Source organism: Colossoma macropomum, unplaced genomic scaffold (genome assembly GCF_904425465.1).
Source record: "Colossoma macropomum unplaced genomic scaffold, Colossoma_macropomum, whole genome shotgun sequence".
NCBI classification, from domain to species: domain Eukaryota; kingdom Metazoa; phylum Chordata; class Actinopteri; order Characiformes; family Serrasalmidae; genus Colossoma; species Colossoma macropomum.
Window position 1 is genome coordinate 27,691,280 of NW_023494792.1, and position 14,796 is coordinate 27,706,075.

The 14,796-nt window shown below is 40.4% G+C and overlaps 1 protein-coding gene across 2 annotated transcripts in view; it reads right to left on the reverse strand.

The window, feature by feature from the left end:
• The window catches only part of LOC118812063 (tyrosine-protein phosphatase non-receptor type 12-like), a 61,806-nt gene that overhangs the window by 2,909 nt on the left and 44,101 nt on the right, over nucleotides 1-14,796 (reverse strand). The window contains exons 12-16 of one of the 2 annotated variants that reach the window (XM_036576751.1): nucleotides 12,618-12,703; nucleotides 6,014-6,789; nucleotides 1,856-1,927; nucleotides 335-405; nucleotides 206-239 (exon numbers count right to left, since the gene is read on the reverse strand). In XM_036576751.1, coding sequence (XP_036432644.1) covers nucleotides 206-239; nucleotides 335-405; nucleotides 1,856-1,927; nucleotides 6,014-6,789; nucleotides 12,618-12,703 — 1,039 coding nt within the window. The remainder of the gene's footprint in view (nucleotides 1-205; nucleotides 240-334; nucleotides 406-1,855; nucleotides 1,928-6,013; nucleotides 6,790-12,617; nucleotides 12,704-14,796) is intronic. The other variant, XM_036576752.1, reaches the window with a different exon arrangement.

Below are 14,796 nucleotides of genomic sequence, written 5' to 3' on the forward strand. Positions count from 1 at the left end.
TCCAGCAGGGACAGACCAATATATAAGTTGGTCGATATTAACTACTCAGGGTATTATGGCTCACCTTATTTAAATCATAATATTGCAACAGAGATTCGCCAAAATAAGAACAATAAATTAGCTGATTGCAGATTGCGTCTGAAGCAAAAATCTGCTGATTCTGATTTTACATCTATAGTGTGTATTATGATGTTAATATTCCTACCTGATGGAGATTTGGTCGGTGTGGTTGTCAACGCCTGTGAGGTGAAAGAACATAGGAACATTAACTTTACTGTTTTGTCAGACTCTTCAAGTTAAACACAAAACGACTGGTGGTATATTTGTGGCTTACCTGGAGACAGGGAGGGGCTCCCCCCAATCCTCTTGAAACTTCATCCAACTCTACCTTCACATCTACTGGATCTGGAGGAGGTGAAGAGAACAGAAGTAACAGTTTACCGTACGAAAGAACATGAGAGAGGCTTTAGGTCAAATTCCTTGTAATTACTATCTTCTAGGGGCTTTTGTCTATTACAAAGAACCCCACTGATTCATTGCTGCATAACAATCAACACGGATGATCTAATTTTTGTGAAGCGTTCAAGTCATCATCAAAACATTCACTATTCGTCAGTCTACTGTGAGTCTACAGTAAAAGCTTTGCTCCTTGACCACAAGCAATAGTTAGTTGTTGAGTTAAGTGAGTTGGTATGGCTAACAGTGTGCAATGGGCAGACAACAAAGATTATCCTCCAGTGTCTTAAAGACTGTTAGCGGAACTATATGCTGCAGTATCCCCCCCTAATGAGATCAATACTTAAACAAGCTGGTCAATAGAGCTCACTAATTTATGCCAGAATGCTGTTGTTCATGCTATAAAAAACACATTTACTCATAAACAAACCTTAATGGGGATTACAATAATCCAGAATAATCCAGATTTGCAGCAAAGATGACATACCTCACCTGCCCATATGTAAGAAACCACTCATCAGAAACATCATTAGGATAACAAAGTGGATATAATCCAGTTCACCTCATGTTCCTCATTCCACAATGCATCACTATATTTCTTATAACAGCAAATTTTCACTTCATTGTAATACCTGCAGTCAGCACATACTTTTATTCCTCTAACAGCTACCTCAAAAAAAAACATAAAATCTTTACACATATGCCTGACACTGTTTTATGATACGTATGAGATAACATTTTGGTCTAAAACAAAACGTTTTTTTTTTTTCAGATTTACCACATTCCAGATTATACCATCAATATTACATATACATCACTGGTGGTTTTGATAGCAAACAAAATGGATACATTTGCATTATAGACTTTGAGACCCCTGCTTCCTATCAACACCACTGTAAAGAAATTAATTGTCAATCGTTTTTATGATTGTCTCCTCAATGCACAATTTCTCACCAAACCACTTTGACTTTGTTTACATCCCTATCACTAAAATATACAGCCAAAAAGGCACTGATGCCCTATTATAAAGTACAGCCCTGTTAAAGTAAACCCTGACTACATGGTGTACACGTCCAGTGCTGCTGAAATATGTTGTATAAACTAAGCAACATAGTGATGTTAGTATTGGAATACTGGCATCTGAAACGGTTCACCGAGTGTTCGAGCAGCCGTGCACGTCCCTACTGAGAAACACTTTGCAAAATTGTACATTCATACAACACAAAAGGGAAAATTCCATTTCAAGGCAGAGACTCAGGATGTCTGGAATATTTTCCACACCTCCTGCACTTTTAGCCCTGACATGAATACAAACGTGTGCGAGTCACGGCTCTCTGCTTTCTGGTGCCCTCATGTGGCCAGAGGTGGGGAACGACAGGCTGAGACGGTCAGGACGCACCTGTGGCCAAAAAGAAGGACTCGGGGGTTCTTTCAGGAAGAGGGGGAGGCGAGTCTTCACTCTCGTCACTGTCTGGAGCAGACAAGAGCACGGTTACCCACCAAAGCTCAAAAACACATTTTCATGTTGTGATGAAGGACCCTGCGGAAGCTGTGAAATCGCACACAGCCCAGCGACTGACCAGCACGCAACAAGCCAAGCCACCTGCACCAGCTTCATGTCAGGGACGCAGTGTTTCAAATGCTGCTCATGTACCATCTCCTATTTCACAGGGCATGAGACTTTAATGCCATCTCAGGATTCTGTGTGGAGAATAGGCAGCTATTTGAGACACTCTTGAGTAAGAGGCCCATGAGTTCCAGTCCCGAAAAGATGAACACCCATTCCCTCTCATCTCTTCATCAGCACGTGATTCCACAGCTGCAGCTCGCACCTCTGCCATCCTCCAGCGGAGTGCTTTCTCAGGGAACAGCCCACCATGCAGCATGTTTCCCAGCACATGCAATAAATCCAATTACTGCTTTAGCTGAAAATCAACTCACAATCACACATGCCTTCATCTTGGATGGGTCCCTAAGGCATGTTTTACAGAATAAACTGTTCCTTAGTCATGTTTCACACAATTTTCTTATTAAACAAACATAGCCGATCAGCCAAGACAGTCAGTGTCTGAAGTTTGCTCTTTAACTTTTGCACTGAAGCTATGAGGCTAATGGAGCCAACAAGTAATGGAAAGTTCTATCCTACCAATTACATGAAGACTGCATGCCTGAATCATCACTTGTGAGCTAAGGAATCCCAAACAGTTGATTCTGACAAAGCATGAGGCTGTTTACGCCTTGCATCAACATGCGTTTTTGCTGAAAAGGTACCCTCAGGGCTTTCTAGGCCTTCAGAAAAGCCTTAATGATTTCTGTGAAATAAAAAACGTCTTGTAATTTTTAGCTCATTTTTGTTTAATATAATCATTGTGCATGTTGTATTTAAATTCTCAAGTACTGCAGTGCTACTCATTTCATTTTACTGGGAAACAAAAGGGTAAAATTGGTAAAACTTCCAACAAAAAATGTATTCAATTAGGATTTGCATCTAGGTTTTGATTTAACATAGGTGGGACCAACTAAAAAGTAAATAAATAATTAAAAATAAGCCACTCAGTTTGTTATACAGTGTCTGAAACCCCATAAGCAAGTCTATTTGAATGCTAAACAATTCACTAAACAATTCAATTCAGTGTTCGATGGTTTAGCCGAATTGCTGGACATGGTTTCAGGCAAATGCAAGATGATTTAGGCATGTAGTTTATAAAATGCTAATTGCTTCATGACAAGTTAGCTACATTTGCATCAGAGCTCTGGTGTAAAATAAACCAAGCAAACCTGTCTTGGCTGATCAGCTACATCTGAGAAGGAAAAAACGTACTTTTGATTTTTAACAGAATTATTACTATAAAAAAACATGGTATCTTCCTCACAGAAGCAGAGAAGAGGCAGGAAAGACAGTGATTATAGAGTTACAGAATGGTTAAAAGTTCCTTTGCACTGGAGTGAGTGAACAAGACAGAAAGTGATAGTGAGAAGTTGGCACCAGAGCAACATTCAGGTGTGAAAAGAGAGCATAAACCATGTTTGTGTGTTAGGCAGATAATTGTAATTCATGCTCTTGATCTCTGACCAGCACTGACCTTCCTTTACAATCCACAATCACTCAAACAGGCCAGTAACAGCAGTCATGCCCAATATTCAGACAGAGAAGAGACATAATCATCAACTCCTTGAGGCATTCCAGCAGCAGCACCCTCAGAGCAGCCAGCAGCAGCCCAGCGCTCAAAAGCGGCCCTTCATGTCACACACATTCAGAGCATTCCATTCCATCAACACATTTCCCCGTTAGAGCTGGCGGGCAGGGGACGTCCCAGGCACGACTGTCGTGTGCAGTGCTCTTATCTACATAACTAATCTGTGACTCTTCTCCTTTCAATTCCTCTCCACACTTAAGCAGATGGCTGTCTGAAATAGGTCTGTGACAAAGTCATCATGGCATGATAATTACACAAGAATTACCCAAATACCACAAACCATACAGCTTCATAAAACACAGAACTGACCACTACATTTAGTCTCGTGTTTCAACTAGTGCGCGACCGATTTATTGCTTAGCTGATAAAACTGGCTGATAGTAAGGTTCTACAGATTTAGCAGTACTGGTGAAACCCCTACTGATAAAGCCTGTTATAATACTACACAAAAAACACGTACAGCAATGTTATCTTCTAAATAATAATAATATTATTGTTAAGGGAATGTTTGTTTGAGAGCATTAATGAGTACATAATATTATGGACTGATTTTTTTTTTTTTTATTTGACAGGAACTGACTGACATATTTCATGACTGACAATTACATTAGTTAGTACATTAATTAGTGAAGCACTGTTTAAAAGTACTGGAGATGTTTCACAGGGTTTGACCTTATAATATTAGCCAATATTATCATTTTATGGAATTTTTAGCTCCTTAAAACCAGCATCAATAACAAAATCTCATGATAGCTCATATCGGTCAAGCCCTAGTGCAGGGGTGCACAACTCCGGTCCTGGATGGCCGATTTCCAGCACAGTTTGGTGGCTGCCCTACTCAAACACAGCCACTAAACCTGATAATTAAAAGCTAAGTGTAATCAAGCATGTTTGAACAGGTAAATCACCAAATTATGCTGGACACTGCCCCCCCAGAATTGGTGTTGTGTACCCCTGCCCTAGTGTCACCATTTTTGTGTCACTTAATACTAGATGTTCATCATTTACATTATGACATTCAAACTGCATCTCCTAACTTAATACCATAATGTACCTTCTTGTAGTAGAAAGAACTTACTCTATAAACTACAAAGCTATTTAACTGAAAATTCTCTACAGAAAGTTTTACTCCTGGAAAATCCTAATCAGGGGCTCCGTAACCCACCAAAAGCAGTCCTGAGAGTGTTGCATGCACAAAAAGCTGCAGACCATCCATAAGACTGTAACTTTCTCCATGGTGTGAGTACAGACCTCGTCTTGCACTCTAACTCTGAGGCTGAGTGAAATAATGGGGACATAGATTTACACTGCTGAAATACAGGGCGTCCTACAGAGCAAACTGATGAAATCTGCCCTGCTTTGTAGTTTACAGCAAGTGTTTGTATTTTTCATTTATCCTGCATTTTAGTAAGAAAATAAACTAATTTACACTATTTATTCTTACCACATTTTAGCTCTATGGCCATCCAGCCAAGTCTTTGTTGCCTGAAGAGTATAGCTTTAGCTCTGCGCTAGAGCTACAAAGCTAATGTAACTAATATTTAATGGAAGCTTATAGATGAGTTGTTGTCTCTTCTTATATGATTTCTGACGCTGTATTGCATGCGGTTATGCATTACAAACAAAATTCATACTTAAAGATGGCTGCTACTACAGCTAAGGGTCGACAATATAACAACAGTTTATCATTATGATCATTTTTATTATCGTGATACACAGTACGCATTTGAGTGTATTGTTTATATCGTCGATACTAAAACGGACCAACTGCATGTTTCATACAAAGAGAGCATAATTAGCCGTTTAACTGGATTACATAAAATGTTGATTAATAATCAAAGCACACAGTTTAATGGCAGTTTTATAATGTGATGCTAGTAGCATATTTTGTCTGTGTCAAAATATCATGATAAGTCTCAGATGTTGTGAAAATTTCTTCAAGTATCATGATATACTAATTGAGTGTGATGATTTAAGCTGGGTCTACACATGATTTTAAGCTTGATTTGCTCCTTCTGACAATTTTTACAATATGAAGCAAATTTATGCCTACATTTAGGCATGCAGTCTGCATGACGCCAAGTGGTGGAGTATTGGCTTCCATTACTTGTTAGCTACATTAGCCCTGTAGCTTCAGTCCAAATCTAAGAATTAAACTTCTCACACAGGGCTCAACACCTACATGTGAGGTTAGAGGAAAATGTGTTAGTTTAATTTTTTGCCAAAGTATCCCTTTTCAGTTAGCATGTACCCCTAAATCTCTATTTCACTTCTTGTTCTCTCTCTATGTAAATCTGTCTACTTCACCCTCATCCCAGACAAGACAAGAGCCACCAAGAGCTAAATGCAGTCTAACATACTTGTCGCCTCATCCGACTTTGAGCAGAGGCCAGCAATGGACATCGGGGTGACCTTCCTGGGAACATGGTCCTCGTGTGGCGCTGCGGAAACCGTCCCGGTTGCCGTGGAAACATTGGAATGACAGTCGGCGTGGAGAGCAGGCCTGATGTCCTCTGCTTCATCAAGCTCCGGGTCGGAGTGGTCTGAGTGCAGAGGGTTGGTGAAGCACAGGGCAGTCCTGAGCGGCACCTCGGAGGCAGGGGCAGGGCTGGGGGTCCTGTCCGGGACAGGCTGTGCCCAGGTCGCCTGACCCTTCTGCTTGACCAGAGGCAGGTGGTTGGGCCGCTGCGGGTTTTCAGAGTCCTCCGACTGCGAGCAGGTGCTGCCGCTGTTGCGCGATTTGAAGGCATGTGAACGGTGCAGCATGCTGTTTCCCTCGAAGCTGCGCAGGCCCTCCTGTCGCGACACCTTCTTGATCTCTATGCTCAGCTTGCGCTCAGCCAGCCGCTTCTCTGTGGTATCTGCAGGAGGAGAAGGGGGTCCAGCGGGTGAGGGGGCGGCTGCTGGCCCGGGGGCTGCTCCATCTGAGGGCTTGCTGTAGTTTTCGTTGAGGTCAGGGTCCTGCTCAGAGGCCAGCACGTGCAGGACGGGTTTGGGGTGGTAGCGGTCATTGTCCTGGCGCACGTTGGTGACAGTAGGGAAGGCAGAGGGAGGAGAGGGAGTGAGGATGGGCGGCACGGGGCGAGGCTCTGGAGGCTGCAAAATCTCCTCTTTAACATCGCCCTCTACCTGAGAACTGAGAGAGAGAGAGAGAGAGAGAGAGAGAGAGAGAGAGAGAGAGAGAGAGAGAGAGAGAGAGGGGGAATGAATGAATGAATGACAGAATTATTAGACTATACTGAATAATTTATTTGTATGAAAACAGAATAAAATGAATTGTCCATGTCACCACAAGGTGGCAGACTATATTTAATCATGTATAATTAAAGGGCGCATATGCTGAATTTTTCTTGTCTTGTCTTGACTTTTCTTTATTGCTTTTTTCTGGTCCACTTTCAACAGAGCCAAAGGAATCAAAATAATTTGACAATTTTCCAACTCCTAATTACCCTTTAGAATTAAACAGGCTGCTTTTCGTACTGGGCCTTTAAGACCTATGTAAATGAGCTCTGTTCTGATTGGTTGTCCTATACTGTACCTCATTCAAAAAGCAGTTCAGGCTGAAACACTCTTTATAACATTAGCATGAATGGGTGGAGTAAATCTACTGTATGCTACTGTAAACTACCGTAAACAGGTAGATATATGTAAATGTTTTGGCTTTTGTGACATTACAAAAACAAAGAACTTAAAATGGGTTATTGTTGCAGTTCAGATTCCATAAATAGATTGTATGGACAGCAAAATATGTACTAAAACTGTAACAACATTTTACATAGTATGTAAAATTTTCAATTCAAAAAGGTGAGAAAATCTTTTTTCCGTCATACAAGCAAAAAAAAAAAAGATCACAGAACGTCCAGAACACAAACTACACAATGTTCAGTGCTTTAGATTTTAAATTCAATGACTATAATGCATTTTTGGTTGAAATGCAGTAAACTGAATTCAAATGTAAGTAAGCACTTTGACATTTTATAACATTGAGGCAAAATGTGACAGAAGCAGTTATTTAATCACTGTGCTATTATAGTAATGACACATGCAATTCATTTCAATAAGACGAGGGGCAGAGAGAGAGAGAGAGAGAGAGAGAGAGAAAGGGAGAGAGACAGAGAGACAGAGAGAGAGAGAGAGAGAGAGAGAGAGAAATGGAAAATACTTGTCCTCGATTAACCATATGTGAAAATCCCCTTCACTGATATCACACATAAGCATAGCCACACACACTCTGAGACTCCCTCGCAGGCCTAAGAGTGGGAGGATGTGGTCATGTGCCCAACGAGAGGCACCTGACTGCTGTCTTAGGTCAATGCCCTGCACATGACTGAACAGAACAGCTACTGGAGCCTGCACACTCAGTGAGTGCTGAAGACAAACCTAAAGCGGGTCACTACTTTAGAGACCGCTCTGATGGATGACTCTGAATTAGTACTGTTTCAGCTCCACTATAACTCATTACAAACTCACAAAAACAGTAAGCCTGCATCATTTCATTATTACACACTACACTGCAAGGTCAGGGGTCACTGCTGTTACAGACTGCTCTCAGTCACCATAACCACAGACCCATATCTGTCAGAGCAGAGATGGCAAACAAGTAATCATAATAAATGGTTAAATTCTACCTCCGTCTTCCTCTCACTCACCCCCACACCCCTCCCTCTATGGGTTTAAATTTCATCATTATGTTCTCTTTGTAGGGATTTTCTCTATATGAGATTAATCCTTAACAGTCTCTAGTTATTATGGTTGTCTTGCTATAGTAGTTAAACGTAATTCCATAATAAATACATTACATTCATAAGGAATTTGCATTCTTCCTTGACCGTTTAGAGCCTGCACTTCCGATATTCTTTCAAAAAAGGACACAAGATGACAAAAGTATGAAAAATATGAATACGAATTTTTACGAATAGGATTTTTTTTCTGCACAAGCACGAGTCAAGTCTCAAGTCTCTGAGGCGAAGTTCAAGTAGAGACTTGAGTCTTTAGTCATGGTTGTGAACCTTAGTTATGCCTTAAATTGTAAACAGCAATTAAGCTAAACTTGCAATATTATATACAGAATGCACTGTAATGCACACTGTACAGGATAAGCCTTATATTATATCCTTAGTTATAGCCTTCTGTCTGCGGGCTTGTACACACCTGATGTGGACAAAGGAGTCAGTCTTGCTCTGTTCCTTGTACTTTCTCTTTTGTATACCCAATAAACCTCTAAATGAAAAACAAAGAAATGATATCAGCTGATTATTGGGTTCTTTATAGATTATCAACAGATTTTCAAACTGTTATTAACCTGTTAATCTGGTGAACTCAACAATGCACTACAATGCTAGGATTAGGTTTTGGATTGAGGATAAGGTTAAGATTAAAGCCAGGGTAAACACCATTAGACACTGAATATATTTCCTCCCTGAAAATATTATCCTTTGCTCTTCACAAAATGGGCAAACAGGGACACTGGGTAGGCTTTGTTCTGTTCGGAAAATTTTAAAGCACGGTAACGAGCTTCATCGCTACATTTTGGAGCTGTTTTTGTACATGTTAATACCGTCTGTGACGAAGCAGAGGGAGAATTAATCCCTCTGACATTTTTCAAAAAAAATATAGCTGTTGGGACACAGCCATGCCAACCACAGAGACAGCAATGATTAGTAAGTGAATTCTTGTCGTCTGTGAAAGTTCACAAAAAAGGGAACAGATAAAATAATAATAATAAAATAATTTAACATTTTCACCATGTGAAAAAAAAATCACATTTTAGTTCAGTTCAGTTATACACGTGCTGTAATTTATTTATTGCTGTCCGAATAAATCGCACAAATAATTCATGCTTGGTGTGTAAAGACTGTTAATGAAAATTCAATACTTAGTTGAACACAAGTGTTACCCATTATTGTATTGAAGTTAACTGACTAAACACATCAACAAATGCCTTGATTAGCTAAGAAGGTTTTTTTTTATCAGGTATCTTATAAAATGTTTTGATACTTCCTTTAAACATGTACAGTAACGCAAGTAGCACTTTGGTTCAGTCCATCGGACAGAATATTTTTTTTCGACGAATTTATAATGAAAGGCTTTTTATTGTCATACCAAACCCGATACCACTGCAAGCTTCAAGAGAGGTGCTAACTGAATTAGCATTGTGCTAAATGACTGTGCAAGACATCCCGATATTGACAGGCAAAGGCGCACCTATTAGGTATAAGTCTAGTCATCTAGAGTCGAGCTGCAGGTCAGTTAAGAGTAAGTCCAAGTCAAACTGGGAGTCAGTTAACAAGCAACTCGAATCACCATCTCTGATGTACACATTATAATAACTTTTCATAAAATTCAAAACCATAATAAATCACCTACTTACAAAGTTTAGAATCTACAAATTCTCCACTTGGTTCATAGAGCCAGTAGTACGAAATAATTAACCTTTTACATTTACATAACAATCGAATTATGCCATGTTTTCATCGCTGGTGATAGCTGCGACTTCTAAGGGCTAAAACAGCTGCACTTTGAGCACACTGCAAAGCCTCATACATGAGTGCATGTGCCATTCGCTACACACAGTTAAGAAACAGACAGCAGTGGAGAATTCACACGGCCACATTATTTTCCCCTCTTCTCTCTGTGTTCACTCTATATGCACACACACATAAGCTGAGGTTACGCAGAGGCCAGTGCTGGTGTGCCTTTAGCAGATGGACTGATGCAATTGCTGTCAGACGCTTTGCGTTTTTTTCCCCCGTTTAGCTCAAATCCTCCCCGCTTCTGCATTTTCATGGATGACACAGGAAGGACAGGCTCATCCCCTGGGATTACACACGCACATACACACACAAAAACACACGTCAACTCATTTTACAACTGGGATAAAGCTCCTCAGAGGCAATGCTCCACTTCTCCTGCTCCAGAGCGTTCCATGCATTTTCAATTTATGCACACACACACACACACACACGTGCTGCTATGCCCTCCACATATCGGCTCTGTGGTGAGAATCCTTTGCTTTTAATCTCAGTCATAAATCCAGAATACATTACAGGGAGGTGGTGACGCAGGTGAGACTTCCTGTCTTCAGTTTCTCATCACAGCCTTTATTTTCACCTCAAGCACAAAGCAAAAGCAGACTTAGTACAGAGCTAGAACAGAAGCTGTAAAAAAAGGCTAAATATGAGCTGTTGTCCTGATTGGGATAGGAAATCATTATTTAAGAGGTAATATTGTCCCTCATTGACCAAATCCCACGGGTAGGTTATACACAAGTGTTATACACTTTTCAATTGCAGAACCAAAGCTTTTAGTATTCATTTATTACACAATCTTTCATATTGATTAATCAATTTCTAACCTGTGATTTTGGAGGCATTTCCGCCCTGTACTTGTATTGTAAGCAGGAATCCAACGATATGGGAATTGTTGGCTACTGGCAATAAGTGATATATTTCATGTAGATATCTACCGATGCAGATACGTAAATATTCATAAACTGTATAAACTGAAACTAAATCCACCTGGATCAGCATTACAGAAAAATCTAACATTTATTTCTGTAGGGTTTCAAATGTAGTAAAATAACATGCAGATAGCTTTAGCCCGGCAAGCCAGTGTGGCCTAAAGACTGTGCTCTTTTGAAGTACAATAAAAACACCATTCGGTTTAAAATATCAGTGAAATCTATTCTAAACATCTTTCCAATGTCGGTCTTTTTATATAAAAATGACGTAACACACAAATATACATAGTCATATGCAAATGTTTGAACACCCCCAGTCAAATTACATGTTTTGCTTTTTTGAATGAAAGTAAGTTAACTACATCTACTTCTAGGCGTGTAACTGTACACAGAAGTCACGGCTCACACCACGGTTTGGACTTCATGGTTCGATACAAGATCAGTACAACAGAAAAAAGAAACAAAAACCACCAAATACATAAGTAATTGTGCATTAAAATGCAGAAGTGTGTTCTCCATAGATGATGTGTAACTTATTTTCACTTAGAAAATCAACAAAAACATGTCATTTGACCAGGAGCGCCCAAACTTGATGATACTGCCGATACTGATATGATTCCGCTGGCTTTACGCATACTTAGTTTTAAGGGGCAATAATAGTGAATACGGGGGCATTTTTACCCCTTACCAGTTATTTCACTAGTGTGCATGCACGTACAAGACTGTATCCAATATTATACATAAAACAATGCCAGCAAGCCCAGTAAAAATAACCAGCCTCATTCATGCTGATGGAAAATAAGTCTCTCGTGGTTTCAAAGACAAGAATGAGCTTCCTTTCAAGGGTTCATCTCACTGCACCACAGGAGGCTGGAACTTATGACAATATATTCTGCTTCATAAAAAAGCTTTCAGAATAACAAGCGTTCTTGTTTCGTGTTCACAGCAGTACAATCACAGCTCTAGCACTGAAACTGCATTAATGGCTGGGCATAACACATATAGAGCTTACTGCCAACGAGAGATATCAAAGAGACAGCTGCACACAATCACCACCCGCAGAGAGAGACAGAGAGAGAGAGAGAGAGAGAGAGAGGGGGGGGGGCAGAGAGAGGGAGAGAGAGAGAGAGAGAACAGACAAAAGGAAGAATATAAAAAGAAAGAACATTAGAAAATGAAAGGTCTCTTGTCATTGCGACAAAAATCCTGTGTTTGTGTGTGTATGGCTGGGCTTTGAGTATTTCTGCACACAAAGAGCTCAGACGCAACCTCAGACTCTGAACGTCCACATCAAACACACTCCAAGCTAGAACACAAGAGAGACCAGTAACACTGCGCACACCCCCGCGCTCACATAACCCCCCCCACGCAAATCTCCATGCCCTACATATTGTACAGTGGCCACACCTTCCATGACCTCACACTTCACCCCGCGGGTCTGAGTGGGACCAAATCCGTAATGAAGCGCTATGAAGTGTGGGGGTGTGTGGGGGGCGGGGTTTTACCTCCGGATACGGGGTGGTTTGGGTGGGGGCGTGTCCCATCGCTCCTCATCAGAATTCTGGCTGGGTTTTTCCGGACTGCCTTCGTCCTTGGGTGAGTGAGCGGGTGGGTGGCAGTGTGAATGAGACACAACAAAAAACACAGTAATTAAAACAATGAATTAAAAATGTTCATGCCATTTGAGTTTGCTCTGTCAATTACAGGAAAACAGCACCAGCAAATATTGCAAATAACACTTCTGGGAGGTCACTAACACAGAACTTAGACTGAATGAAGTTTTGTATAGAACTTACAGTATATAAAATTAAAAATCCTTTAAACATGGAACAAAACATCCAAAAGTACCTTTTGGCATCATATTCAAAATTTACACCTATACTGTTTACATTATTATTGCATATAAAAAAGAACAATATTGTAGGTCATAAATTATGGGATAGAGGCCTAAACATTTTTCTGTAAGTCTAGCCGGATGAATATTGGACTGTCCAAAAAGTAGTGTGTGTAAGTTAATACACTGAGCTAAGACTAAAAGTTTAATCTTTTTAAAATCAAAATTACACTTTGAAAGAGTGCAATTTTCAAATTACAAGAGCTTCAATTTTAATTACAACCTAGATTACTCATATTGTAAGCTCACAGAGCTTGTGAACTGGCAGTCCAGCACACTACATTCAGTGTTCAAGTCCAAAAAGTGGTGTAATGTAAAATGCAGAATTGTTCGCAGTGGTGGTGATAGGAACCAGATGTCTGACGAGCTTACTCCCTTTAAAAGCTCCCTCACAGAAAGTTATTATATAAAATGGTTTACAGTGGACATGAATTACATACATTTGCCTATTTACATATTGTTTTATATCACAGATAGGGCTGGGCGATAAAACGATAACGATAATTATCGCGATATAACTTTTCCTCGATAGAGCGATACGACATGTTCGATAAATGTTCGATATAATCCACCACTCTCACACTTCCACGTTCAGCGAAAGCCTTGGTGGCGTTTCTACTGTAAGGAAAGCGACATTACTGTGCTGTCACCAGGAGAGGGCGCACTTCTGAGTTTTTCTACACGATTAGAGAGGGAGGGGGCCACGAGTAAGATGAGTCTTTAGCAACAGCTGAAACGCGGAGTTATAGATTCCCTGTCTGAGTGGAGCGACAGACGATCTGTTCTCCTGTGACCGAGTGTGAGTGACGAGGTCAGTGGTGTAACTATACTGTCCTACAGTGAACTCACCTCTTTCTGTACATCCTAACCAGCTTTAGCAGCGTTAAATCACAATCCTCACAACTACAGCGCTGTTACAGCGCTTGGACAGTCATATTTAGTATTAGTGCATTCCCAAGCAACGAAAGTGAAAGAAAGAAGTGGGTTCATGTAAATTACAGCCCTGATTTAAACGAAAGTAAACTGAGGAAGCTGTGAGGCATTGGAGAGCGGGAGAGCGCTAGCTTTCCAGGCTAGCTGTTTTTAGCAGCTGGCTAACTTGAAGCAGCGCTCTGTCACTCCACAACACGGAGAACTGATGATACTGTAGATCAAACACGACACAAAAGCACCGCTTTCAGTTTAAACGTACCTAAAAGGAGGACTCCGTTTGTCTGGTGTTGATATTTTGCGGTTCACCACTTAAACTACTACAATTGAATATCCAGTCGTCGCTTCTGGTGTCTGAATACTGTGATGTCGTTTGTAGCGGGGTAGCCGAGCGCTCGGCACCAGCTAAAAATAATCTGTTCTTAAATTATGACTATTACAAAATAGCCATGCTTTTCCAGCTGGTAAAAACAGCTTAGCAGACACTTTCTCCCACTCTCCCATGACAGATCTGTGAAATGTTCCACTGTTTGAGTGTTTGTTGTGTTCAGACCATAAAGGACAGTTTAAAACAGCAATTAACCACTCAGGAACAAAAATCAGCCTTCAAACTTGAAAAAAATAATGAGTTGACATTTATCACGGTATGTATCGATATCGATATCGATTTATCGTGATAACATTTTTGGCCATATCGCTCAGCTCTAATCACTTTTTGGCTTAAAATTAATTCTTTAAAAATACACTATGCTGGTAGAGGGGTATATGCAGGGTGGTATAAGGTAAATAGTCCCCAAAGACTACCACTATTTTGTCATTATCAACATTAAATACAAAATCTAAAAACACAGAAAAGGTTG